Source organism: Hemicordylus capensis, chromosome 3 (assembly GCF_027244095.1).
Source record: "Hemicordylus capensis ecotype Gifberg chromosome 3, rHemCap1.1.pri, whole genome shotgun sequence".
Taxonomy (NCBI): domain Eukaryota; kingdom Metazoa; phylum Chordata; class Lepidosauria; order Squamata; family Cordylidae; genus Hemicordylus; species Hemicordylus capensis.
In genome coordinates this window covers 337,927,438-337,952,853 of record NC_069659.1, presented here as the reverse complement: position 1 = coordinate 337,952,853, position 25,416 = coordinate 337,927,438, and the positions used below count along the sequence as shown (strand labels likewise).

The 25,416-nt window shown below is 45.8% G+C and overlaps 1 protein-coding gene across 2 annotated transcripts in view; it reads left to right on the top strand.

Annotated features, from left to right (window-relative positions):
* Window positions 1–1,453: 1,453 nt before the first annotated feature.
* Window positions 1,454–25,416, top strand: part of TNFSF10 (TNF superfamily member 10) — a 30,224-nt gene continuing 6,261 nt past the window's right edge. For both annotated transcript variants that reach the window (XR_008319672.1, XM_053310639.1), the window contains exons 1-4: window positions 1,454–1,795; window positions 19,272–19,412; window positions 22,929–22,974; window positions 24,326–24,427. Coding sequence is in view for 1 of the 2 variants with exons in the window: in XM_053310639.1 (XP_053166614.1) it covers window positions 1,670–1,795; window positions 19,272–19,412; window positions 22,929–22,974; window positions 24,326–24,427 (415 nt within the window). In the remaining variant the exon portion in view is untranslated. The remainder of the gene's footprint in view (window positions 1,796–19,271; window positions 19,413–22,928; window positions 22,975–24,325; window positions 24,428–25,416) is intronic.

Below are 25,416 nucleotides of genomic sequence, written 5' to 3'. Positions count from 1 at the left end.
CCCCTGCCCCCCCCCCAAATCCTTAGTCTGTCCTGGGTGGTGTGGTAGCCTGGCGGAGCATGATGATGCTTAATTTGACGGGGGGGGGGGTTGCCTCCAAAGACCTTTAGGTCCAGGCTTCAAAATTACCTAAGTGCACCTCTGGCTGCAACCTGACTTTTGACCACTGTGGCTGGGGATAATGGGAGGAGTTGCCATCCAAGAAGAGCTGGAGGGCCAACATCCTGCAGTTCTGGGTTAGAGCATAAGACTGGGGAGGCCCAGGTTCAAATCCCCATTGGGCTCACTGGGCGACCTTGGGCCAGTTACTCTTTCAGCCTAACCTACCTCACAAGGTTGTTGTGGGAATAAATTAATGTGTGGGGAGAGGACCTTTCTGTGCACTGCTCTAAACGTATTAGGCAAAAGGCAGGGTGGATGAGCCAGAGTGGAATACTGTATTGGTTAAATGTTGGACTGGGATTCAAATCTCCATTCAGCCATGAAACTCAGTGGGTGAAGTTGGACCAGTCACTTCTCTCTCAACGTAAGCTACCTCATAGGGATGTTGTGAGGATAAACATAGTGATGTACTCTGGGCACTTTGGAAGAAGAGCAGGATACCAATTTGTGTACAATGCAATGTACACAAATAAATAAATAAATAATAAACAAACTTTCCATCTCAGGCAATGATCCTCAGATAGAAAAGACTAAGAGGCATATTCAGGCACTCACACCTGTTCCTGTTTGTCTCTCTTATGTATGTGTATATGAATGTATTAACTTGAATATTTATTATTATTATTATTATCATTTATATCCTGCTCTTCCTCCAAGGAGCCCAGAGCGGTGTACTACATACTTGAGTTTCTCTTTCACAACAACCCTGTGAAGCAGGTTAGGCTGAGAGAGAAGTGACTGGCCCAGAGTCACCCAGCTAGTTTCATGGCTGAATGGGGACTTGAACTCGGGTCTCCACGGTCCAAGTCCAAAACTCTAACCACTACACCACGCTGCCCCTCCAGTACACTGCTGCTCTCTGAAATATGAGAGAAATTCAAATTATGTTCAACACTGGTACAAGTGTATACAGGTACAGATCTGTACACAGGTACCGTTATTCACACGTTTTGCTGAACGCAGATACAGAAATACACTTCCTAGCTGTACCACACATTTGAAAGGCCCCTGTATCCAGGTTCATTTTTTAAAATGAAAAGGTCCTTTTTAAAATGACAGGTACAGTCGTCCCACAAAAACACATGCATGAGTGTACAGCTATCGGTACACTCCTACAGCATAACGTCTGAACGGCCATGCAATATAAAGTGGGTTGCTGCAAGGCGGGCCTATATCGAAAGCGTCTGGAGTCAGCAACCTCCAGCGCCTGGAGGGTTTACCAGAAGCGCTTCTGCTGCCCCGAAGTTTTCTCTTGCTTCTCCCAGCATGCCAACTTCCTCTGCAACTTCGCTTACGCCCCAGCGCGGGGTGTGGGAAGGAGGCAGAGTGTGAAACGCGCAGCCAGAAAGTAGGTCTGCTACCTTAAAAAAAAAAAAACACTCTAGAAAACAAGGTCCGCCCTTTCCCTCCTTCTCCCCACACACGCCCCGCAGACCCACACACACACGCACGCAGGCAGGAGACAGGATTCCTGGTCCCACTGGCGGCCCTTTGTTTGTACGCGGCCATGACCTGGGCTTCCAGCGGCCCCAGCACGGGGCAAACGTGCGGACTGGTGCTCATCTTTGCGGTGCTGCTGCAATCCATCTGCGTGGCTATTACTTTCCTATACTTCACCAATGAACTACAACAGGTCAGTGCAAGATTCGTTGCTCTCCGATTGGAGAGGATTGCCGAGTCTTTCTTTTCTTTAAGTCTTTGCAGCTTTGTTTTTCGACTCTGCCGCCCCCGTGACACGCTTTTTTCGTCCATTCACACGCACGCCCTCAAAGCAGGGCTAAATCACTCTGGGCCTTTCAGATCCTTTGTTGGAAATGGAATAGGTGAAGGTCCGCCCCGAGCCTCAATGGGCTGTGGCCGGTGGGCTTCCAGGATTGCAGCCTTCCCTGCACTATTCTCCTAAGTAAGCTTACTTAGAAGTAAGTTACAAGGAGAAGCTGTTTACGGTCGGAGAGCCTGGAAGCAAGGAGCGGGGAATGCTTCCATTGCAAAAGAAGAAGATCTGATTAACTATTTCGTTTCCATGTCGGATGCAATGGAATTAAAAACGTGATTTTGTTGGCAGAAAAGTTCCTGGCCATTTGACGACCATGTTTACATCTTTTTCTATACCTGTATCTATTTCTCTCTGTTAAATTTCATACTTCATGCATCTGATTAAGTGGGCTATATAGTTCACAAAAGCTTATGCAACAACAAATGCGTTATTCTGAAGTTGCCAACAGACCTTTTGTTGTCTTTGTTGCAAGAGACGAAACACAGCGACAACTCTGGAAAAAAGATTATAGGAAAAGTTAGGCCGGCCGGAATCGCGCGCGTTTACTTTTCAGCAAGTTTCGTCGACCTCGGCGGAGTTTACTTGCGAGTAAACGTGCATAAGGCCTGGCTGGCTGCAAAGTTGCAGTCCTCCTCTGCGTGCTGACTTTCGAGTAAACATACAGAGGATCGCGCGGCCCACTTCTGCGGGCGTAGGCAAGCTTATTTGGCAGTAAGTTCCACTGGTTTCAGCGGGATTTACTTCCGAGTAGACTGGCATAGGCTGGAAACCCGATCCTATCTTCATTTATTTCCGAGAGTCATGTAAGAGGATCGCGCCTGTGATACTTGCAGAGGGAGTAAGTGCTGTTGTATTCAGTGGGACGTTTCTGCGTAAAGATAACATAGGATCGGGCATCAGGAAACATTAAAGAGGGGCCTGCGTTTCCCCCTAGGAAGTGGCAGATACATTGCTCCAACATTTCTGTGCTTCCTCCTTCTTCCAGCATCTAGCTCCTTTCTAGTGTTGCTAGTGCTTGAAGAGTAAACAGATTTCTCAATAACAACAGCAAGAGGCTTGCATGGAGCCATAACCCTCTATGGGGGTGGGGGGAGCTTTATCTTCCTTCTTGTTTAAGCCTCCTGCTTTTTCCTTCTCGGAGCTTTGTTTTCAAATCTTGACTAAACTGTGGCATTTCAAGCAGAAAACGATCGCTTTCTCTGTTTGCATTCCTATTGCTCCCCACAGAGGGGGACATGATAAACTTTTGACTGGCAAAATAAATAAAAAAATTCTTGGAGAACAGTGTGTAAATGTTGGTTGCATAATTTGTCCCCTGCCCTCATTTCAGCAGATATTTTTCGAAGGAGATAAACCTTGTTTGGTTTGCAGGATAACAGCTTTCATGGATTTACAAGGTAATGTTAGTTTATTGCCCTCGAGAAACAATGCAGGGAATTGACCCAAATGGAGAAGATACTCAAACACACAAAGCGGTTTGGCCAGGGTAGTCTAGTCACTTTATCACAGCCATCCCCAAGAGTTTTAAGAGGAGGCAATAAGCTTTTGCACATTCTCCAATAAAACAGGCTTTGTGCAGCTCATCTGCGGAGTGCTGGACATGCATTTGCATGCCAAGGGGAGGGAAACCTTTAGGATCGCCATGCCGCTGAGCTATATGAGCTGGAGAAATGGGGTCTTCTGAATCAAGTGACAATCGCTCTGTAACCAACACCTACAGGTGAAACTCGGAAAATTAGAATATCGTGCAAAAGTCCATTAATTTCAGTAATGCAAATTAAAAGGTGAAACTGATATATGAGACAGACGCATTACATGCAAAGCGAGATAAGTCAAGCCTTAATTTGTTATAATTGTGATGATCATGGCGTACAGCTCATGAAAACCCCAAATCCACAATCTCAGAAAATTAGAATATTACATGGAACCAAGAAGACAAGGATTGAAGAATAGAACAACATTCTCTTTCTGGTGAACAAAAAGAGCTGGCTTTTTGATCGAAGTGTGTTTGAGTTTGCTCAGGTTCTCTTCAGCAAAAATTTACTCTACTGCAGGGGGAGGAAACCTTGGCTCTCCAGCTGTTGTTGAACAACAGCTCCCATAATCCTCAGCTACAATCTAGCTAAGGTTGCCTACTCCTGCTCACTAGAATGTAGAGAAATCGTACACCCGGAAGGCTTATTTAGAAGTACCTCAAGTATGTGGTATTCGTGCCTTATACTGAGTCAGACCATTGGTCCATCTAGCTCAGTATTGTCTAACCAGACTGGCTTCTCCAGGGTTGCTGGCAGGAATCTGTCTCATCTTGGAGATGCCAGGGAGGGGACTTGGAAGCTTCTGCATGCAAGCATGAAAGTGTTCTTCCCAGAGAGGCCCCATCCCCTCAGGGTTACGGTGCTGCTCACAAAGCAAAAGCCATTGCAGCTGGGGATTCTGGGAGTTGTAGTCAACATTTGGGAATCCCTGTTAGAGGGACCACTGGATGGATTCTGTTATTATAAAGAGAAACATTTGCATCTTTACTCACGTTTCTCTTTATTTTGTAGAGTGAATTAGAAGTGAGTTTCTCATTTGAAGTTTGCACTCTTGACACTATGGAATTAGTGGGGACTTGGAAGTGGGCACTTTCCAGATTATACACTGCAATGGTGTCACTACATGTCTGTTAGGTGTGCTTTCATACTGCCTGTGTCATACTGCCCTTCAGATTTCTGATGCTTTCTTTTGGGTTTTATCTTTTGCATTACAGTGCTACAAGGCTGCCAAAAAAAAAAAAGCGCTGTATTTTCCTGTTGTATGAGGCTTGTGCAAGCTGATAAAGACTGCTCCCCCTGCTGGTGGCTTTGTGCAACACCATGTATTTACGGTTTCAATATGATCCTGCCAAGCCAAAGTAAACTACTGCTGTTGTAGTGTGTAATCTGGAAAGTGCCCAGGACACACAAACGTGGAGATCTGGGGTTCCCAACCCTGGGTCTCCAGAAGTTGTTGCACTATAGCTCCCTTTATCTCCTGCACTATTGTGGCTGTGGATGTTCGGGGATGTAGCCCAGTGCATGGGGAATCAAGGTAGGTCGTGAGCCACCCCAAAGCAGTAGTGTACTGGAGGGATGGAGTATGAATATTTTAAATAAATAATAAATCAGTAAGGTTGGGAGCCCCTGGTTGCATAACACTCTGAGGGCCATTTGGGATGTAATGATGTAATGAGCCCAATTGATTTGTGCTAAGGATGTGCATATGAATGGCTTGGGTGGGGTGGGGATCGGTTCCATTAAAAAGCAGGTAAGTGGACCTTATCTGCTTTTCTGCTGCCCCACTGCCTTTCTGGGTGTGGGGCATGCAGATGCAGCATGTGCAGCAGCCATGTGTGTGCTGATGCTCCACACAGGCTGCTGGGAGCAGCGCTGCAGCCACACACAGTGTTTTGAACAGCGAACACCACACCTGGAAAAGTGGTGGGGCAGCAGAGAAGCAGGTAAGGTCCTGCTTTTTAAAGGAACCAATCCCCACCCTGCTGAACCAGTTCGGCACTTCCCTAAGGAGGTGCCAAACCGGTTCGGGCACATCCCTAATTTGTGCTTCTTCCTGCTTCTCCATCTTGTCTGAAATTGGTCTCTCCAATCTCCAGGTAAGGTCCTGCTTTTTAAAGGAACCAATCCCTGCCCCGTCAAGCCGGTTCAAATGCTGGTGCCCGAACCAATTTGGCACTTCCCTAATTTGTGCTTCCTCCTTGTCTGAAAGGAGGTCTCTCCTATCTTGTCTGAAATTGGTCTCTCCTGTCTCTACAAGGGGCAATGCACAATAATGTGTTGTGGACAAAACAGAGAAGTGCTGTGTGTGTCTTCAAAACGGTTCTGGAAAAGCCAGTGTGCACTGTGTTGGATCTGGAGGAGAGAGACCTGATTTTATTTATTTATCTATTTTTAGCTTCCTCTTCCTCCTCCTCCTCCCTCTGAGAAGCCCAGAGCAGTATACATGGTTCTGTTTTTCCTCACAACAACCCTGTGGGGTAGGTTAGGTGGAGATATAAGTGACTGTTCCAGAATTTGAAACTCTGAGGAGTTTCAAGATTGAATAGTGATTTGAACTTGGGTCTACCTGGTCAGAGTCTGGCACTCTAACCACTGCACCACACTGGTTCTCAAACTGATACTCAGCCCTGAGCTCACTGTGAGGCTTGGCCATGCCTCAACCTAGCCTACTTGACAGGGTTGTTGTGTGGATGGAATGGGATAACCCCACAATGTCTTGGCTGAAGGCCAGAGTAGCAAAGTGATAAATAACATCTCTGCCAATACTGGAACATTTCTTTATGGACACAATTTGTGCTTGCATGACAAAAGCAATAGTTCTGTATGGGTTATGGAGGGGCACGCCTTACAGGTGCACTTTGCACACAGCTTTTTATCTTCAAGAGGCCATTTTCCTTCTTCCCTGTAAAGAATGTTAAGGGTAATAAGATCATTTCCGCATAGCCCAGAGTTACCCTTTGTTCTGTTTTCTGAAGAGGAGATTGTCCCCTCATACCATAGACTTAGTAAAACCTAGACTGACATAACACTGCCTAGATTCTGGTTTGACTTGGAAAGTTCAGTGTTCCACTTTGCAGCTTGTCAGCATGCCAGTCAAGGGAGCCCAGCTGCATCTTCCAGCGCTGGATTTGAGTTAGGAAGGGGTCTCTGGGGGCCTTTTTAGACCTTTGCTGCAACCCGTGATGTGTTCAGTGTAGGGTAACCTTTTCTGGGAATCCAAACACATTGCCTACAACAAGAGACAAAAGTGCAGTGGGGTTAGTACAGGCCTGCTCAATTTAGGCCCTCCCAGCTGTTTTTGGACTACGACTCCCATAATTCCCAGCCACAGTAGTCCGGGATTATGGGAGTTGTAGGCCAACATCTGCAGGAGGGCCAAAGTTGAGCAGGCCTGTACTAACCCCATTGCACTTTGGTCTCTGGCAGCGGCTTCTCCAAGGTTGCAGGCAGGAATCACTCTCAGCCCTATCTTGGAGATGCCAGGGAGGGAACGTGAAACCTTCTGCTCTTCCCAGAGCGGCTCCATCCCCTGAGGGGAATATCTTACATTGCTCACACTTCCACAGAAACACCGGTTCTGTGGATGTATTGCATCATCATGGGTTAACAATTCAGTTCAGATGTTTTATGCCAGTCCCAGGATTCTGAAGAATGCTGACTAGCCAAGAATTTTGCCCTCTGAGACTTTTAAGTCTAAAGGCAACAGGATTTTGGAACTTGGGAAATTGGTTGATTAGCTGAAGCAGGTGAAGAATGTGAGGATGTCTTCTTATTGAGGTGTTCCTTTTTCTCTGCATTGCTTTTCTTACAGATTCCAATGGCTCTTACTTAAGCTGAAGGATTTAAAGGTGCTTCAGGGCAGGAGTGGCTGACCTGAGTCTCTCCAGCTGTAGTTGGACTACAGCTCCCATAATCCCTGGGGGCAATATATTAGGAACATAGGAAGCTGCCATATACTGAGTCAGACCATTGGTCTATCTAGCTCAGTATTGTCTTCACAGACTGGCGGCAGCTTCTCCCAGGTTGCAGGCAGGCAGCAATCTCTCTCAGCCCTATCTTGGAGAAGCCAGGGAGGGAACTTGAAACCTTCTGCTCTTCCCAGAGCAGCTTCATCCCCTAAAGGGAATATCACAGTGCTCACATGTAGTCTCCCATTCATATGCAACCAGGGCAGACCCTGCTTAGCTAAGGGGACAAGTCATGCTTGCTACCACAAGACCAGCTCTCTTCCCTAAGAGAGAATGCTTCCCTTACTGCAATGTTAAGCACTGGATTTTTTTTTAAAAGTTTTTCTTTCCAAAAATGAAACAAAGCCCTGATGTGAAATTGTGTACACTACACAATAGCATTTCTGGAGAACGAGGTGAGGCGGGATTTTGTTTTGTTTTTGCAATCAAAATTGCAGGCTGTGTTTGCATTCCAAACTCTCCGTGGCTGCTTTCCTGGGGAGGGGGTGGATAGGGGGATTTTCATAGAATAGCAAAGGAAGTGGGAGATTCAGTGATTTCAACTGCCAAGGTGGCATGCTGGGAAAGAACTAATCACACCCTCCTCTCCTCTCCCTGTGATCAGCTTGGTAGCACTAATCCGCAGCCTGCAATTTTCCGCTTTGGGTGGTGGTGGGGGGGGGGGGGAAGAAACAACCTTTGGAAACTGGAGAAATAACACTGGCCTACATTGCAGGGTTGTTAGACACTGATCTTTCTCTGCCCTTCCCCGCAGAATATGGTATAATACTCTGGACTACATTGTGAACATCTCTCAAGCCCCTTTCTAACTATCATGCTTCACAGTGGATGACTAATAGTCTTGGACTTCAGGGCTTTTACATTCTCCTTGGACATCATATGAGCATGGAATTTGGCAAGTAAATAGTGGCTGGGCATCATGGGAATTGTAGTCCCAACAACAGCTGCAGTGCCCTGGCTTGGCCCCCCTTGTTCTGTGCCATCAGTTTGCCCCTTTCCTTCTTTCTCCTCTTGGTTTTGTCCTTTCTAAAAGGATTATTTTCTTCCACTTACCTTGCTGCAGTTGCTAATTTTGCCAGCTCACTTCTGTTAGCAGACAGTAAGCCTGACTGCAAGCACAGTCTTTTGGAAGCAGCTACATCCCAATTTCGCCTCACCATGCACTTTTTTGTTTCTTCTTGGTATATAATTTGCTGGGAAGTTTGTGGGGGTGCATGGGTGCAGTCATGCAAATTCTGTTTTGCTTCAGGAAATAATCCACTGGGTTGTGCAGTGTTGGGAAGGGAAAGAACTGCACATGCCCAGACAGCACTTAAAGTTGGTCTCTAGACAGGATGATGAGTCATGCTTGGAAACCAAAGAAAGCGGGGGTAGGTGGGGGGGGGCGGCGGAGCAGTGCAGCAACATGGTCTGGCTGTTTTCAGGACCATAGGAAGCTGCCATATACTGAGCCAGACCATTGGTCTATCTAGCTTGGTATTGTCTACACAGACTGGCAGTGGCTTCTCCAAAGTTTCAGGCAGGAATCTCTCTCAGCCCAAACTTGGAGATGCCAGGGAGGGAACTTGAAACCTTCTGCTCTTCCCAGAGCTTCCCCTGAGGGGAATATCTTACAGTGCTCATATGTGGTCTCCCATTCAAATGCAACCAGGGTGGACCCTGCTTAGCTAAGCGGAAAAGTCATGCTTGCTACCCCAAGACCAGATCTCACCTAATTAGGATACTCTTCCAAGTATCCTACTGGGCTACCTTTCTCTGACAGCTGACCCACTAGCTTCCCTATGCCCAGTCTCCGTGTTCTTCGTGCATGACAAATTTGCTTGAGCTTTAAAGCAGACTGAACAATGCAAATGAGACAAATATGCTTAATTTGCATGCTGTGCAGCCCAATCCTATGCATGCATTTCCAGGAATAAAGTGCTACTGAGCTGAATAGGTTTTACTTCCAAGTAAGTGCACACAGCATTGTGTCTCTACAATTGAAGCCTGTGTGTGTTTTACTCAGAAGTAAGTCCCTTTGATTTACCTGGTAATGGAGGCTTACTTTTAGGTAAGTATGCGTAGGATTGGGACCTTAGTCTGAGCATGGGGTTTGAGTTACCTTGATGCAGACTATAGTTAGTATTATTTTAAACCCAGTGTGAATCTATAACGTTTTACCTGCAGTTATATTTATGGCAGGGGTGGTCAACCGGAGGTTCTCAGGTGGCTGTTGGACTACAACTCCCATCACCCCTCACAATAAATCGTGGCAGGGGGTGATATGGGAGTTTTAGTCTAAGAAATGCTGGAGAGCTTTAGGTTGGCCACCCCTGATTCATGATATAAAGTTATGTTTAAAAAGGATCTCTCTCTCTCTCTCTCTCTCTCTCTCAACAATATCCCTGGTTAACAAGCTGTTAAATACGAGGAATTGTTAGGAAAGGAGCATTTGGCATCCAATAAAAGGGATTGTAGTGTGAATAACTTCTACAGTAAAGAGAGAGAAAAGAAAGGAGGGCAAAATTGAGGGTTGGGACATGGCTGTTGGGACTCTTTTATGTATTTTAGTAATGAACAATGTTTGGCTGTAAAGTTACAAAATGACACAAACAAGTGGATGAAAAAAATCAGTCATGGCTGTGGTTTCTGCTGTAGTTGCCTTTCTTAGAATGTTTTGGAGCCGTATCTCAGGTCAGGCCGTACGACAAGACCACATACCCTAAATACAGCTCTGGTTATCACAAGAGTGCTAACTCCTACACAAAGCAGAATGACTGATTGCAGCAGTCCTCTGGTAGGCTGAAAATAGCCGTGAAAAATAGCCGGCATTGAGACACAGGGTATTGTTTTCAGTCTAAAAACGGCACACAGTGGGGAATTTCCCAAGATATCTGGTGGGAATTTTGGAGAGCAGAGAACCACTAGACCAAGAGTAGGCAAGCTGTTGCTGGACTACAATTCCCATCATCCCCAGCCACAATAAATTGTGGATGGGGTGATGGGAGTTGTAGTTCAAAAAACAGCTAGAGAGCCTGGCTTGCCTACTCCTGCACCAGACCTCCTTTGTATTGGTTATGAAGGATTTTGTAGGATACAAGGGGTAAAATTGGGTCATTTTTCAGCCTGATCCATTGAAACTCTTTCCTCCTCCCCAGTGAATTTGGCCTTATTCTGGTCTTGATCAACCCCAGTTCTATGGATAATACTATCAAGATCTGCTGAGCTTTTAAGAGAGATGTGAAGGAAGTTGTTCAAGGGGAGTTTCTTGCAGGATGTGAAAAAGAGTAGAAATGCGCACACAAATCCCAAGCACTTCCTCCATTTCTGAGTCCATAGCAACTTGCTCCTTGAAGCGGATCTGTAGAGACCTCAAGTAAGCTGTTGAAGTCAATTTGGGCATAGTTCATACACGTGTGAAAACGTTCACACCTGCTTGTGTGTATAGCACCCCATTTTGCACCCCACTTAGAAATGGAATATTTTCTTTGGAAAGATAAAGTATAGGAAAAGTTTCCATTCTGGAAAGTTTTCTGCAGAAAACTTTCAACCCCACCACTGCCCGGCTTCTGAGTGGCATTTGCCAGGTCTCAGCCAGAGAAGTAGTTCTGTCTTGTCGGGATCAGATCTGGAATGGCTTCTGAACCATGGCAGAGAAAAGGAGTGTTTGGATGCAGAAACACTACAGGCAGGAAGGCAGGCCATCAGACAGGTCCCGATAGGAATCCTGGCAACTAGAAAAGGAAGAACTGGAGAGTGAGCAGGACAGGCAGAAACAAAGGTCTGAAGCAAAGCAGTGAAGAAGAAACAAAGAGTGAGAAGTCCCTATGACTCAAATGACCAATCTGTTGTCAAGGAATTTTGCGGTGGTACTTGAGATGAGAAACCATGCTATCCCTACTTGTCACCCTCCAGTGTCTAGACTTGGGTGTTCCCCACACCATGCACTAGGAGGCAGGTTCTTTTAAGAACAGAAGAGCAGCCCTGCTGGATCAGGCCCACAGCCGATCTAGTCCAGCATCCTGTTTCACACAGTGGCCCTCACCAGATGCCTCTGGGAAGCCCACAGGCCTGAGCTGAGGGGGCATGCCCTCTCTCCTGTGGTGGCTCCCCTGCAATGGGTATTGAGAGGCATCTGTGCCTCTGAGGCTGGAGGTGGCCTATAGCCCTGGAGACAAGTAACCATGGATAGACATGTTCTCCATGAAGTCTTTGGACAAAGGACTTGCAGGGACATTCATTGCCTAGCCCGGGGGTGGGCAAATTTGGCCTTCCAGCTGTTGAAATACATCAGCCATCACTTCCCTAGCCACAATTTATTGTGGCTGGGGATGATGGGAGTTGTAGTTCCAACAGCTGGCAGGCCAAGTTCTCCCACCCTTAGCCCAGCCGGTGGGAACAGCTTCCGCTCTTTTTTCTTTCCCGTCATAAGGCTGGGCAAAAAGAACGAAAGAAGGTCAGGCTCTGAGCAGCCTGTGTAAGGGATGATAAGACCAGTCCCAGTGAGTCCTTTCCGCAGGGTGACTGTGTCTGGAGCTGCACCTCAGGGGCTGGCAGGGCATCAGCTCATCCCCAAATGTCTGGAGACAAACCACAGTTATGGCTGCAGCTCTCTGTCCATAGACTCCTGCACTGTAGGAACTAGAGTGCTGAGCGGGTGGAAAATGAAGAGACAAGTGACTCTACTTCGTGGTTTACCTGTGCATTTGGAAACAAAAATATGTGTTGGCTGAAACCTGTGAGTGGTGCATACAATGGAATAGCGAGAGGAGGAGATCATTTCCACTTAGAAAGTAAAGGGTTAACCATGACTTTGCATGTATTTCCACGTAGAAAGTAAAGGGTTAACCATGGCCTTGCTGGTAGCAAACCGGGGATGGCTACTTCTGCTAACAAGTTGAGTGTGATTTCTGAACTGGAATGATTCCCCAGCAAGTTTTTCTGGAAATAATCATAGACTAGTCCATTGAATCCTCAACTTCCTGCTTCCTCCAAGAAATACTGGGAGACTATTACCAGTCACAATATGGTGAAATATGTGTCAGCTTTCAGCTTGAATGACTTCCTTGCTGGTGGCCTGGGTCACCTTGGCATTACATACATTTTGATGGTGACGATTGTACATTCCTTCTTGGGATGTTTGTTTTTCTACCATCCATTCCTCTGTCAGCATGGATCTTCTATGGAGGAGAGGAGCATTTTTATGCTTGACCCTAGTCAGGTGGTGCTTGTGAATGTCCAAGCACTATCCTGGAGAGTTGGGAGAATGCATTGGTATGACCCCTTGTTTCTTTTCTAGATGTACAATTTCAAAAGATACAGGAATTGTACCAGCCATTCCTAAAGATTTGACTGCAGTTACTGGTATTTTCCGCTTTTCGGCTCTTGTACAATTTCATTGACAACTTCAAGGCGTTTATAGAAGACCACATGGATTTTGTAGGGATAGGACTTCTTCACATGTCGATGTCAGAAGCATGATCAAGAATAATAATTATCTAGATCCTTTAGATTGTGCACACTTTATGATCATAGCTGTTCATGCTTTAGGTAGCAGTTGTAATCCTGCAGTAAAGGCCCAGTGTTGATTTTGAGAAGGTACAAACACTACCAATAAGGTCAGTCCAAAACAGAATGTGAATGAACTCCTTGCCTTGATAGGCTACAAACTTATGGCACTTATAGTATTTGTTCAAATTGTAACTATGTTGCTCCACAAGAGTTGTGAAGAATGCAAATTGGAGACTTCATCTTGAACCATGCAAGGAAGAAAACATTAACAAAACACCGGTTCTGTGGATGTGTTGCATCATGATGGGTTAACAATTCAGTTCAGATGTTTTATGCCAGTCTCAGGATTCTGAAGAATGCTGACTAGCCAAGAATGTTGCCTTCTGAGACTTTAAAGGCAACAGGATTTTGGAAATTGGTTGATTAGCTGAAGCAGGTGAAGAATGTGAGGATGTCTTCTTATTGAGGTGTTCCTTTTCCTCTGCTTTGTGTTGCTTTCCTACAGGTTCCAATGGCTCTTACTTAAGGATTTAAAGGTGCTTCAGGGCAGGAGTGGCTGACCTGAGTCTCTCCAGCTATAGTTGGACTACAGCTCCCATAATCCCCGGGGGCAATATATTAGGAACATAGGAAGCTGCCATATACTGAGTCAGACCATTGGTCTATCTAGCTCAGTATTGTCTTCACAGACTGGCGGCAGCTTCTCCCAGGTTGCAGGCAGGCAGGAATCTCTCTCAGCCCTATCTTGGAGAAGCCAGGGAGGGAACTTGAAACCTTCAGCTCTTCCCAGAGCAGCTCCATCCCCCGAGGGGAATATCTTACAGTGCTCACACTTCTAGTCTCCCTTTCATGTGCAACCAGGGCGGACCCTGCTTAGCTAAGGGGACAAGTCATGCTTGCTACCACAAGACCAGCTCTCTTCTCCTAGTCCAGCTCTCCTCTCCTATATTGCAGCTGGGGATGTTGGGATTTGTAGTCCAGCAATCTGTGGAGAGCCTCAGCCTAGCCACTCCTGCCCCAGACTGCAGACTGGCTTTGAAGGGTCAGGAGTGGGGAGAGAGAGTGTGAGCAAGTAGAGTCCCAGAGTGCTTTGCACCACCAGCTAACATTAAGTGACTGTTGCCAGAAAAGAGCTCTTCCTGCTTTTTTATTGCAATCCAGTGCTTGTTTTCTTCCTGGTATTAGCCCAACCTGCTGATTCATATGTTGTGGGAAAGAAAGAGGAGAGTAGTCAACTTCCCCCACCCCTTCTCTCCTGGGGTGCAGTTGAGTCATAACAAGTTGGGTTAGAGGGGAGAGGAGTTCAGCTGCTTCTTTTCTGGCTTAGTTCCACAATTAGATAAAGAAAGATTTAGATTCTGAAGTGCTTGCGGTTGCATTGGCTAACCAGTGAGCTTGAGGTATCTTGCAAAAAAGGTGGCGTAGTGCTTCGAGCAGGGCTACACAATTTCAGCCCCGCCACAGATATTGAACTACAACTCCCGTCATCCCTGACTATTGGCCACTGTGGCTAGGAATGATGGGATTTGTAGTTGAAAATCAGCCGGAGGGCTGGAGTTGTGCACCCCGGACTTCGGAGTGTCAGATTAGGACTTGAAATCCCCATTTGCCATGAAACCCACTGGGTGGCTTTGGGCCAATCCCTCTCATTGGACCTCGCCTGCTTTACAGGGTGGTTGTGAGGATAGACTTGAGGGGGGCACCCTGTATGCCACCTTGAATCCCTTGGAAGAAGTGTGGAGTTGAATGAAGCTAAGTAAGAAATACGACCTATGACGGCTCTAAAGCAAGTCTCTTCATGCTTCGGGCTTCTGCCTTTCCTTGCTCAATGCACTGGGAAATCTGCAGGCATACATAGAAGATCTTGCCTTCATAGAGGAGAATGGGTTGGTAGATGAAATGGAATTGCGTGGGCCACATGCAGTCAGTGTATTCTGCATTGTGGGGACCATTCATACCTGAGGCATAGAGAGGCTTGGCCGCGGCTGGAAGATGGAGTCTTCTGGTGGCTCCCCTGCCCTCAGCTTTACAATTGTGCCCCCCAAGCCACACACCCTGCGGCTGATATCCGATGCAAGGAGCAGGGCCAGTCCCGAGGCCCATGGAATCGCTGATCAGTGTTCCCTCTTACAAGGATTCCCAGGTGTTGTTCACTACAACTCCCATCATCCCCAAACCAAAGCCATTTCTGCTGGGGATTCTGGGAGTTGTAGTCAACACCTGGGAATCCCTGTTGGAGTGAACACTGTTGCTGCCTGGGTGCTCCTTCTCGAGGAGGCAGGGAAAGGAGTTCCATGAACTGCTGACTGGGGAAAGGGAGCTCTGCCAGCCCTCGGCACTGGCCCCACCACCTTGCATCTGACATAAGATGCAGGGGGCGGGGCCAGGGCCAGGGAGAAGGTCGGTTTGGACCTCCTCCCCTCCCTCCCTGGCCTCCCCATCTCTGACAACTTTTTAAAAGTCTCTAAAGATGCTTCTGTTCACCCAGGCTTTTAACTGCGATTGTTCTGGTTGTTTTAATGTTGTTTTTAGAATATTGCTTTAAAAATTTAAATGGTTCTGTTTTTAAATTTCTTGTTTTGTTTTTGTTTTTAATGTTTTACTTTTGCTTTTATCTTGTTGTAAACCGCCCAGAGATGTAAGTTTTGGGCGGTATAAAAATATGTTAAATATAAATAAGAGGGGCATGCCTCGTGCTCCCAACTGGCGAACGCTTGCTTTGCTGAATGGGTGCCAGAGGGGGTGCCTTTGCGCGCACACACCCCAGATCTTGGCAGCTGGAGGACTGTTGCCCCCCCCGCCCCGCTGCCTCTCCATGGTCCCTACACTCCTGATTCATACTTGCTAAAAGTCATAATTCTGTGTTTGCCAGTGGCCACAGCTAACTTGAGCTGTCTCTGGATGGTCTGTAAAGCAAGGTGTTTGTGACTGCTTGAAATCCCCTGAGAAAGAGGGAGCAATAAAAAGAAAAGATGGATAGGAATGAAAGGACAGAGAGAACGAGAGAGGAAGGTGCAAGTTCCCACAGAGCTTCAGTGGAGAAGAGTGCAAACATTGCCAATTCTGTGGAGGATAAAATCCAAGGAGTTGGTGGCATATCCCAATCCTAGTGAGGAATATAAATCTGGGTATGTATACATGCATATATGGGAAAGCAATAAGGGGCAGAGATGCGAGGTTGTGGATGGGGTAAGGAAAAGAGCTGGGATGGGGAGAAGCCAGAGGCGGCATTTATTTGAAGCAAGTTTCTTTTTCTCTCCATGAATTGCAGGTCCGCAAAAGCTTCAACAAGTAACCCAAAGGAAGAAGAATCTACTGATGATTACATGTAGACTGAACAGCAGGGGAAATGAGAGAGATGCTCGCCAACCAGATCTACAAGCGGAAATAGGCTTCCTTTGAACATTGGGTGCTCCTCCATCTCTCAGTATCCGAAAGGTCCAATATGAACATCCATAGCATTGTTAATGTGGGTTTTGATTTGATGGAGGAAGAAGAAATGATAGGGAGATATATATATATATATATATATATATATTATTAATAAAATATTATTTTTGGTTTTTGAAGATAAGTTTTGTTTGTTTGGTTTCTTTGCATTTGCCAAGTGGGAAATTCGGATGACCTTTAAGTAATGATAGAACACACAAATAAACGCTCTCTCCAAGTGCACCACTTGCATCCAGTCCCCTGCATGTACAGTCCCTTTGACAACCCCTCCATTTGTGGAGGGATTGTCCAAGGGTTCAGTAGCAGCACAATGAGCCATTGCAGAGACCGAGAAGGCACCCCTCCCTTGCCCCCTTCCAGTCAGTACTCTTGACCCATCTAGCTTACTCAAGCTTGGAGCTCTTGCATCCTGGTCAAGACAGTGGGATTCTTTGGATAAATTGGAATAGGAAAAGAGTACGGTTCTCATTCAGAGTTGGGGCGTGAACTGGCCAATGTTGGGCCCATTAAAATCTCATTGAGTTCAAGGGGGTAATTAAGCATTGACTTAAAATCCCTCCCTTTTGGAATCAATGAGGTTTGGAAGTCCTGAATGTTGGCTGGATTATGCCCCTGCTTTTTTACCCTCACAACAATCTTGAGAGGTATGTTAGGCTCGGGGTTCGGCTCAAAGTTGAGCCAGGCCCGGTCCAGCTCAAGGACAAGGCCTTGAGCCTGTTTAGTCTGATGGTGAACTGGCTCAAGCTGGTCCACACATTCCAAGTTTTGACGCCTCTAATTCGAGGCACCAAAACAATTTGAGTTTCTCCATCCAAAAGGTTTTGGTGGAGTGGAGGGTGGGGACAGAGTGCTTTAAACCTTGGGAGCCAGGTCTTACCTGCTCCTCCGTCACTCCTCTGCACGGCGCTATCCATAGCAAACAGCCCCACTGTCCGTTCTTAGAAGCGATGCCATGCAGTTTCCACTTGGGTGGGTACTGTGGCAAACCCAGTTGGAAACACTGATGCATTTGTGTTGTGCAGGAAGTGGCTCTTGCCTAGTGATCTTAATCTGGCTTTTCTGGCCCCCAAACCAAAACTCTGTTGCACCTTATGACTTCTATGTTGAGCGATATTGTATCTTGAGAAAATCCTCCCTTTGCTTTAACTCTGTCCTGCAGATAAAGGCTAAATTTCCACAGTTAATTTTCACAGCTTGTTGCGGGAGAAATGCAGGGCATGATCTAGCAAAAAGGGAACATGATTGAGATCTCCTGAAAACAATGGGACTTGAGCTAGTTGTAGCCCTGTGTGCACTGGCTTGAGAAGAAGCTTGATGGAACACTGTGGGACTTGCTTCTGAGTGGACAAGCACAGGATCAGGCTGCACATTCCCTCCCAATAGGGCCTGGTGTCAACTTGGTTCAGGAACACCTCAGTGGAAGAGCATCTACTTTGCATGCAGACGGTGCAGTTCCAGGTAGACCTGGGAGAGACTCCTGCTTGAATCTCCAGAGAGCTGCTTCCTGACAGTGTTCAAGGGACATCTGCCAACATGGAGTCTGGAACTCTGTCACCTCTGTGTCAATTTCTGCCTCTTGTCTTGCTGGCAATGGGGAATGTGAGGCCGCTGGTGTGGAGGGAGCTGGTCCCTCCGGGGAATCTGGATCAGGAGGGTGCCATCTTTGGGGTCCTTGTTTGGGACTCTGGCTTTGGGGGGAATTGAGGGGGACACAGAAAAGTGCATTTCTGGGTGGGTGAGCTGTGTCGGACATGTTCAATTTTTGAAACAGAAATGGGGGACACCTGAAGGGGCTACTTTGCTGATGGGGCCCTTGCTTTCTCCTACTGGAGCCACCCTAGCGCAGCTGAGAGATTTGGGTTTCAGTCCTGGCCAGGTTTGGGCGCCTGGATCTGAGACCAGTGCTGCGTGTGCCTTTCTTGATCAGACTGAGTCCTCCCCACTGTTAGGGCCCCAGCTGCTTCTTGGGGTTGGTATAATGCCCGTTTTGTAAGTACTGATAGACTTCGTGAACTACATCCTTCTTTAAACTTTTTGGGAAGTCTTGCTATTTGGAATTTCATCCAGTTGTATAATCCTTATTTCTTTGCCTTTTCCGTGGTGGCACCCCATTTTTGGAACATTCCTCCAAGGCGGTTTGCCTAACACCTTTCTGGTTTTTTGTTTGGCTTGTGGAAAGACTTATTTATTTTTCCAAGCTTTTCTGAACATCTGTTGAATTTGGTTTTCTTCTTCTCCTGTCTGGGTGCTTTTACCTTTTGCTGTTTTAATAATATCACTGTTTTGATGTTGTTGGATTTTAAAAAATGGTCTATCTGCTTCTTGAAGTCAATTTTGCTTTAAGGGTAGGGGAGTGTACATTTTGAAGTAAATACAATAATATCTGAGAACCATATTACTGGGAGGGAGCGTCAGTGGAATGGTGGAACTCCCTCCCACGGGAGATCTGGCTGTCTCTTGCTTTGCTGGTATTTCCCACAAGCTTGTTAAGATCCTTTTGTTTAGGCTGGCCTCTTTCCTTAATTGGAAAAGCTTGGTTTTCCTCCTTAGTTGTAGTTGCTATGCTTCTGTTACAATTGTAATTTTTAAAATGCATTTAACTTCCTTGTAAGCTGCTCTGAATTTTATTTTTAAAAAGGCAGTATATAAATGTTTAAAATAAGTTATCATCACGAGATATCAATAGATAGGAGGTCTGATTAAAAACAGCAAACTGGTAGGTGGGTTTTTTTGGGTTTTTTAAAATAGTGGGGTTATCTTTCTCATTGAGAACTAAAGGTCTTTGCTACCTATAAAGATGTTTTTGTTTCAGTGTTGTACCTGAAATACTGTGAATCTTCCCACCCACAGAGTCAATTAATGAATGCCTGCTTTCTTTTTCTAACACAGCTCCGTGACACCTATTCCAAAGGCAATTTTGCTTGCTTCACCAGAGAAAACCTTTACCTAGAGGACTTGGATCCAAATTACAATGAAGATAGCGACCCCTGCTGGCAAGTCAGATGGCAGCTCTCAAGGTTAATTAAGAAGGTACTTGTCAATCAACAGCTGTCATGTCAAATGCAAACTGTAGAACCTCATCCACTTCGCGCATTTACATTTTTGGAGAGCACTTGGGATGTTTTAAGTATACACCTCAGAATGTAAAATGTGGGTGTGATAAGCAATATTTGCTGGCATGCGTTTCAAGGGTAGCCGACTAATTAGAAATAGTAGTCTGGCCTATTCCTGTGCCACAGCAGCTTGATGATGTTGAGGAATCACTTCATAGCATGAAGATAAACATTATCTGCTACTATCTTGAAAGTAAAGTTGCTCTTAAGGGTGCAGGACCAGCTGCCAGTACAAAAGTTGGCAACATTCCATGTTCTATATACATGAGCATTTGCCGGGGGCGGGGCAGGGGCATGTTTGCCTGCAGACTTCCTATAAATTGCACTCTTCATGTTGTTTGAAGTGGCTTTAAGTCAGGTCTTGACTAATTTGATTTGGATCTCTTTTTCTCCCTTTACAAGTAACATACTTGGAACAGAAAAAGGGCTGTGGCACCAGAAAAAAACTGTTGGGGCAAAGTGCATTTATGGGTGGGTGAGCTTTGTCCCACATATTAGATTTCTGAAAAAGGGGTTGGGGGCAGTGGCCCATCTAATTTTTTTCATCTCTGTGTGGAATCAGTTTTGTTCTGGGTGTCAGTATCAAAGTACTGTGTGCGCAAATGCATTCAGAATGGGGCCCCTGAGTGGGATCTAAAAGTAACTGAGCGGACATCAGAAAACTTGTGAGTGCTTATGCGCGTACCTTAGAGGGAACAGTGTTTTTGGGACAAACTACTTCTTTGAGGGGGCCCTTGCAGCTGCCCTTGGTTGTCTTGGGCAAATAAAGATTTTAAATAAGTCTCCTGAATATCACCACTGAGGCATTGCTGTAGTCTGGGCACCGCAATTAAATTTCTAGGCACCATGGCTCCTTGGCGCCTGGGATTTGTCAAGGCCTGCTTTAGGTGTGCAGACACATTCAGAGTACAAGGAATTTGTGCACTGCTTAATTTAGAATGGCCACTATCTCCTGTTGTAGTATTTTTGAATTCTAGTCAATAGCATGGTTAACAATATCCACTGCACCCAAACTGGGAAACCTCATCATTTGCCGTCCTGATTGGGAGTTAAAGTGAGGGCCATAGTATACACAATAGAGCGCTTTGGGAGTGCAGGCGAGTGAGCCGTGGGAAGTGCCCACCGGCTCCATGCTGCAAATCTGCACACGAAAGGAAAGTGACAGTGGTCCTGTTGAGTGTTCAGAGGTGCAATTTACTTGCACGCTTCGTTAGTCAGGATGCCATCCACTGACAGTAATACAGCGTTGTATTACTGAGAGTGGTAATATTAAAGTAAGGTAAAGTGTGCTGTCAAGTTGATTTTGGCTCCTGGTGCCCACAGAGCCCTGTGGTTTTCTTTGATAGAATACAGGAGGGGTTTACCATTGCCTCCACTCGTGCAGTATGAGATGATGCCTTTCAGCATCTTCCTGTATCGCTGCTGCCTGATATAGGTGCTTCCCATAGTCTGGGAAACGTACCAGTGGGGATTTGAACCGGCAACCTTCTAGTTGTTAGTCAAGCATTTCCCCGCTGCCCCACTTAAGGTGATGTGGTAATATTAGCATATGCTTATAAAGATATTTTAGGATCTCTGTGCGATTGCCCTAGTAGGGCTCGAAGTGATACAGTACAGGTGTCCCTTGCCAACGGTTCTGTTCTAGCAAAACCCTGCAGTTGGCAAGACCAGGGGAATTGGAGGGTTAGGGGACCTGCGGTCACGAATGCACCTCTGAAAAAAGGGGGGGAAATTGAAGGCACTTAAAATCACTAGGAGTCACTAAGAATCACAAAGAATAAGAGCATAAGAACAGCCCTGCTGGATCAGGCCCAAGGCCCATCTAGTCCAGCATCCTGTTTCACACAGTGGCCCACCAGATGCTGCTGGAAGCCCAAAGGCAGGAGTTGAGGGCATGCCCTCTCTCCTGCTGTTACTCCCCTGCAACTGGTACTCAGAGGCATCCTGCCTTTGAGGCTGGAGGTGGCCTTTAGCCCTCTGACTAATAGCTGTTGATAGACCTCTCCTCCATGAAGTTATCCATGAAGAATCACTAAGAAGAATGAGTAGATTGAACCCCAGGAAAAATCTGGAACCACCAAAAATCACTTAAATTCACTTGAAATCGCCAAAACACAATGAGGCTATTCACATGCATGTGAAAACCGGGCTAAGGAAGCCCAGGCCAGTTTTGCATGTGCGTGTGAACCACCAGGATTGCATCCGATCGCAGCGGCACCAGTTGGCCCCTCAAAGTGGGTTAGAGCGAGCACTCTCCTAACCCTGTTTTTACGATTGTGTCTCAGACTCGGGGGCAGGGGGAACGGGGATTCCAATTTTGCACTGTGCACTCACTCGGTACGTTATTGGAGCTCTGGGGCACCCTGACCCTGCAATGGCTGTCTGGTTGGGCAATCCGCCCGCCCAAGGAGGAAGAGCTGCTCATTTGTGGGGAAGGTACTTCTAATCTGCCTTCACCGTAGCCCCTTCTGGAGCCCTTCTCACTGCTCATGAGAAGAGGCTCAATCAGTCTGAATGAAGAGTTTCTCCAACTTCTCTCTCTCTCACACGTCTGCTTCTCTCCTCTCCCTCCCTCCTCCATTTCCATCTCTTTCATGCTTCTCGTGACCCAAATTGCATGATAACTCGCGCGTATTCAGTCGTGGTAGGAGAGACCGCCTTAGACTGCCTTTGAAAATCAGTTTGCGTATACTTTAGAGAAATCCACAGTTGGTGAGGTATGACAACTGTAGCTGCTAATTCTCCCACTTTACAGGACTATCGTGAGGAATCAATGTTTTCCTATCTAAAATCACAGCATAAAAGATGATTGGTAAACTAGACGACCTGCATAAGAAACTTTAAAGTTCAAAAGAACTTTAGAAACTATTATTAATATCTTGGTTGGTTTAGTGGAGCTTGGAATTTTAAGAGTGTTGCCCCGCTGGCCAGAAGGATGGACCAGTACAGAACAGAGAGGACTCAGTAGTGGATTTGGACTTGTTTTAGTGATGATGAAGACGAGGAAGCATTTAAAAATGTTAGTACCCCTAGAAGGAAATGTATTAAACCCACTGAAAGATATTATTAACCAACTGTTCTAATTCCATTAGCAGTACATAGAATTTATAAAAATCTTTCTTATTTGTTGGCAGGTGGCTGAGGGTATATTAGAACTCTTAATCGTACCTGCTAGTCAGAACATGTACTAGGAAAGCATATTTGCCGAAGGTTTAATAACTGTTGGGTTGCTATATGGCTTGACCCAAAGTTAACTTTAGTGGGACTTCTTAATTGAAGTCATCTTAATTGAATTACATGGTGGGAAATGGTTTTATTGGAGATCTCCTTACTTACTGTTTACTGAGCCACTAGAATGAAACTGCATGTACATTTCTTTAACTATGCTGATTTCTCAAGGGGGAAAGCTAATCAATTATATTTGCAATTGCAGATGATAGCCAGGAACCGTGTGGAAGAAGCAGCCTCCTCGGGGAAAGGTATGGACACAGTGACATGTCTAGGAATTATATTGCTCTTGGAGTAACTTTATGAATTACTCGTAAAGGGAGGAGCTGCTCCTGTGGTAGCGCGCACGAATTGTCCCATTTGCTAAGCAGTCTGTCCTGGTTTGCATTTGGATGGGTGACTACATGTGAGCACTGTCTGCGGCAAGGTATTTCCTTGAGGCGATGGGGCCGTAGCTCCGTGGTAGAGCATCTGTTTGCCTGCAGAAGGTCCCAGGCTTACTCTTTGGCCAGGAAGGGCTGGGAGAGAGTCTTGTCTGAAACCTTGGGGAGCTGCTGCCAATCAGTGTAGACAATACTGAACTAGATAGACCAATAGTCTGACTCAGTATAAGGCAGCTTCCTATGATGAATGAATTTCTTACTAAAGCCGTGAGAAAACTATTGACAAATCAGTTAAAAGCCTAATGGACTAGAATCTGGATATGTAAATCAGCTCTGTGAGACATTCATATATATGGGCTTTTGAATGAATGGAAGAGAGCATAAGCTGGAGTTCCCTAGTACCAGAACTTTATCTGAAACCCTGAAGAGCTGCTGCTGCCAGTCAGCGCACATGTGTGCACGCTCACAAACTTCTTGATGTCCACTCAGTTAATTAGATCCTGCTCAGGTTGAATCGGGAAGGCCCCACTCTGAATGCACGTGCACACACACACACACACACACACTGCCTTGATACTGCTGCCCAGGACAAAATTCATTCGCACACAGATGAAATTTTTTTAGAGAGAAGACATGCTACCAGTCATTGTAGAGAATGCTGAGCTAGATGGGCCAATGATCTGACTCGGTGTGTGGCAGCTTCATATATTCAGTGTGCTTAAGGGGCAGGGTGGTTGCTCCAGATTGAACACCAGTTTTGCAGGCAGTAGGTCCCAGGTTCAATCCCTGGCATCTCCGGGTAGGGTTGGAAAGACCCCCATCTGAAACCCTAGAGATCTCCTGCCAGTCCGTGTGGATAATATTGAGCTAGATGAATCAGTGGTCTGACTCCGTATAAGGCAGCTTCCTGTGTTGTGTTTACTGCCCTTCTTGCCTTTTTCATAAACAGAAAATAATGGACATGTGCAACTACCTTATGACACGTCAGACCATTGCTCCATGCAGCCTCAGTATTGTCCTCTCTGGCTGGCAGCAGCTGAACAATGCACAGGGAGAGGGTTTTCCTATCTGTATTCCTTTGATTCGAGAAGCTGAGGATTGGAGCTTGTGCATGCAAAGCATGTGATCTGCCCCATGGCCACAGCAATGCCTCCATTAATACTGCAGTTCAAGATTACATTCTGATGATTCTTCATTGTCATCAATGGTGTTTCTGCAGGTTCCGCTGCAACGGAAAGAGATCCATCTGAACCTGTGGTGCCCAGAGCGGCAGCTCACCTAACCGCAAATAGAAGCAGGAAGAGTTCTGTAACGCCGCAAGGTAATACATTATTACGTGGATAAGTTGGCGATGCTTTGCGCATATTAACTCTATGCAATTCTTCCACCAAGACGTCTTTATTATGCAAAGATAAAATAACAGATGTTACCATTTAAAACAAAACCAGTTTCAATGTCAAAAACATAATCATCAGTTGTTTATACAAACCAAATATCTCAGCAGTGCTTATTTCTAAAGAAAGGGATTTAAGCACTGCTGCAGTATTTGGTTTGTGTAAGCAACTGATGGTGTTTTTGACATTGAAACTGGTTTTGTTTTAACTTGTAACATCTGGTATTTAATCTTTGCATAATAAAAAGGTCTTGGTGGAAGAATTGCTTTATTACATGCATTGGATAGCTGCTACCAGCCAGAGTAGACAATACTTGGGCTGCATGGACCACTAGCGTGACTCTTAAGATAGTTGCACATGTTTAGTGGATTTATGTACTTGGCAACTTCCTAGAGGTGCAAAGACACAGACAGTGCTTATAGGTACCGTACCTCTGTCCGGTCCTCATTGGCCCAGTGAAACTAGCATTGCAATGAGAAAGTACCAGAAAATATGGAACAGCCTTTAGGTAAGAAAAAGTGTTGCACTTTTTGTTTTTGTTGTTATAGTCCTTTTAATTCTTTGCTGGGTTAGTTAGTCCAAAAATGGATCATTCAACAAAAAGAATTCTCACATAGAAATGATGCACAGGTAATCTCCATCCTAGGATACTTCAATGCTAAGACCTCTGTTTATGGCATTGCTTATCTCCAATTTGCTGAAAGCAGAATTAAAGTGAAAGTTTTACATGTCAATTTAAAACACTGCCATATTGCCCAGCAGTGCTTTCCCCCCATGGCGAAGATCCTCCTAAAATGTTTACTCACAGGTATCTTATATACCACTCTTTAGGAGAAGGGTTCCAATGCAAACACTAAAAAAACAAGAACTCTAAGACAAAATAAGAATGAAGCACTGTTCGCCATAGCTCTCTAGC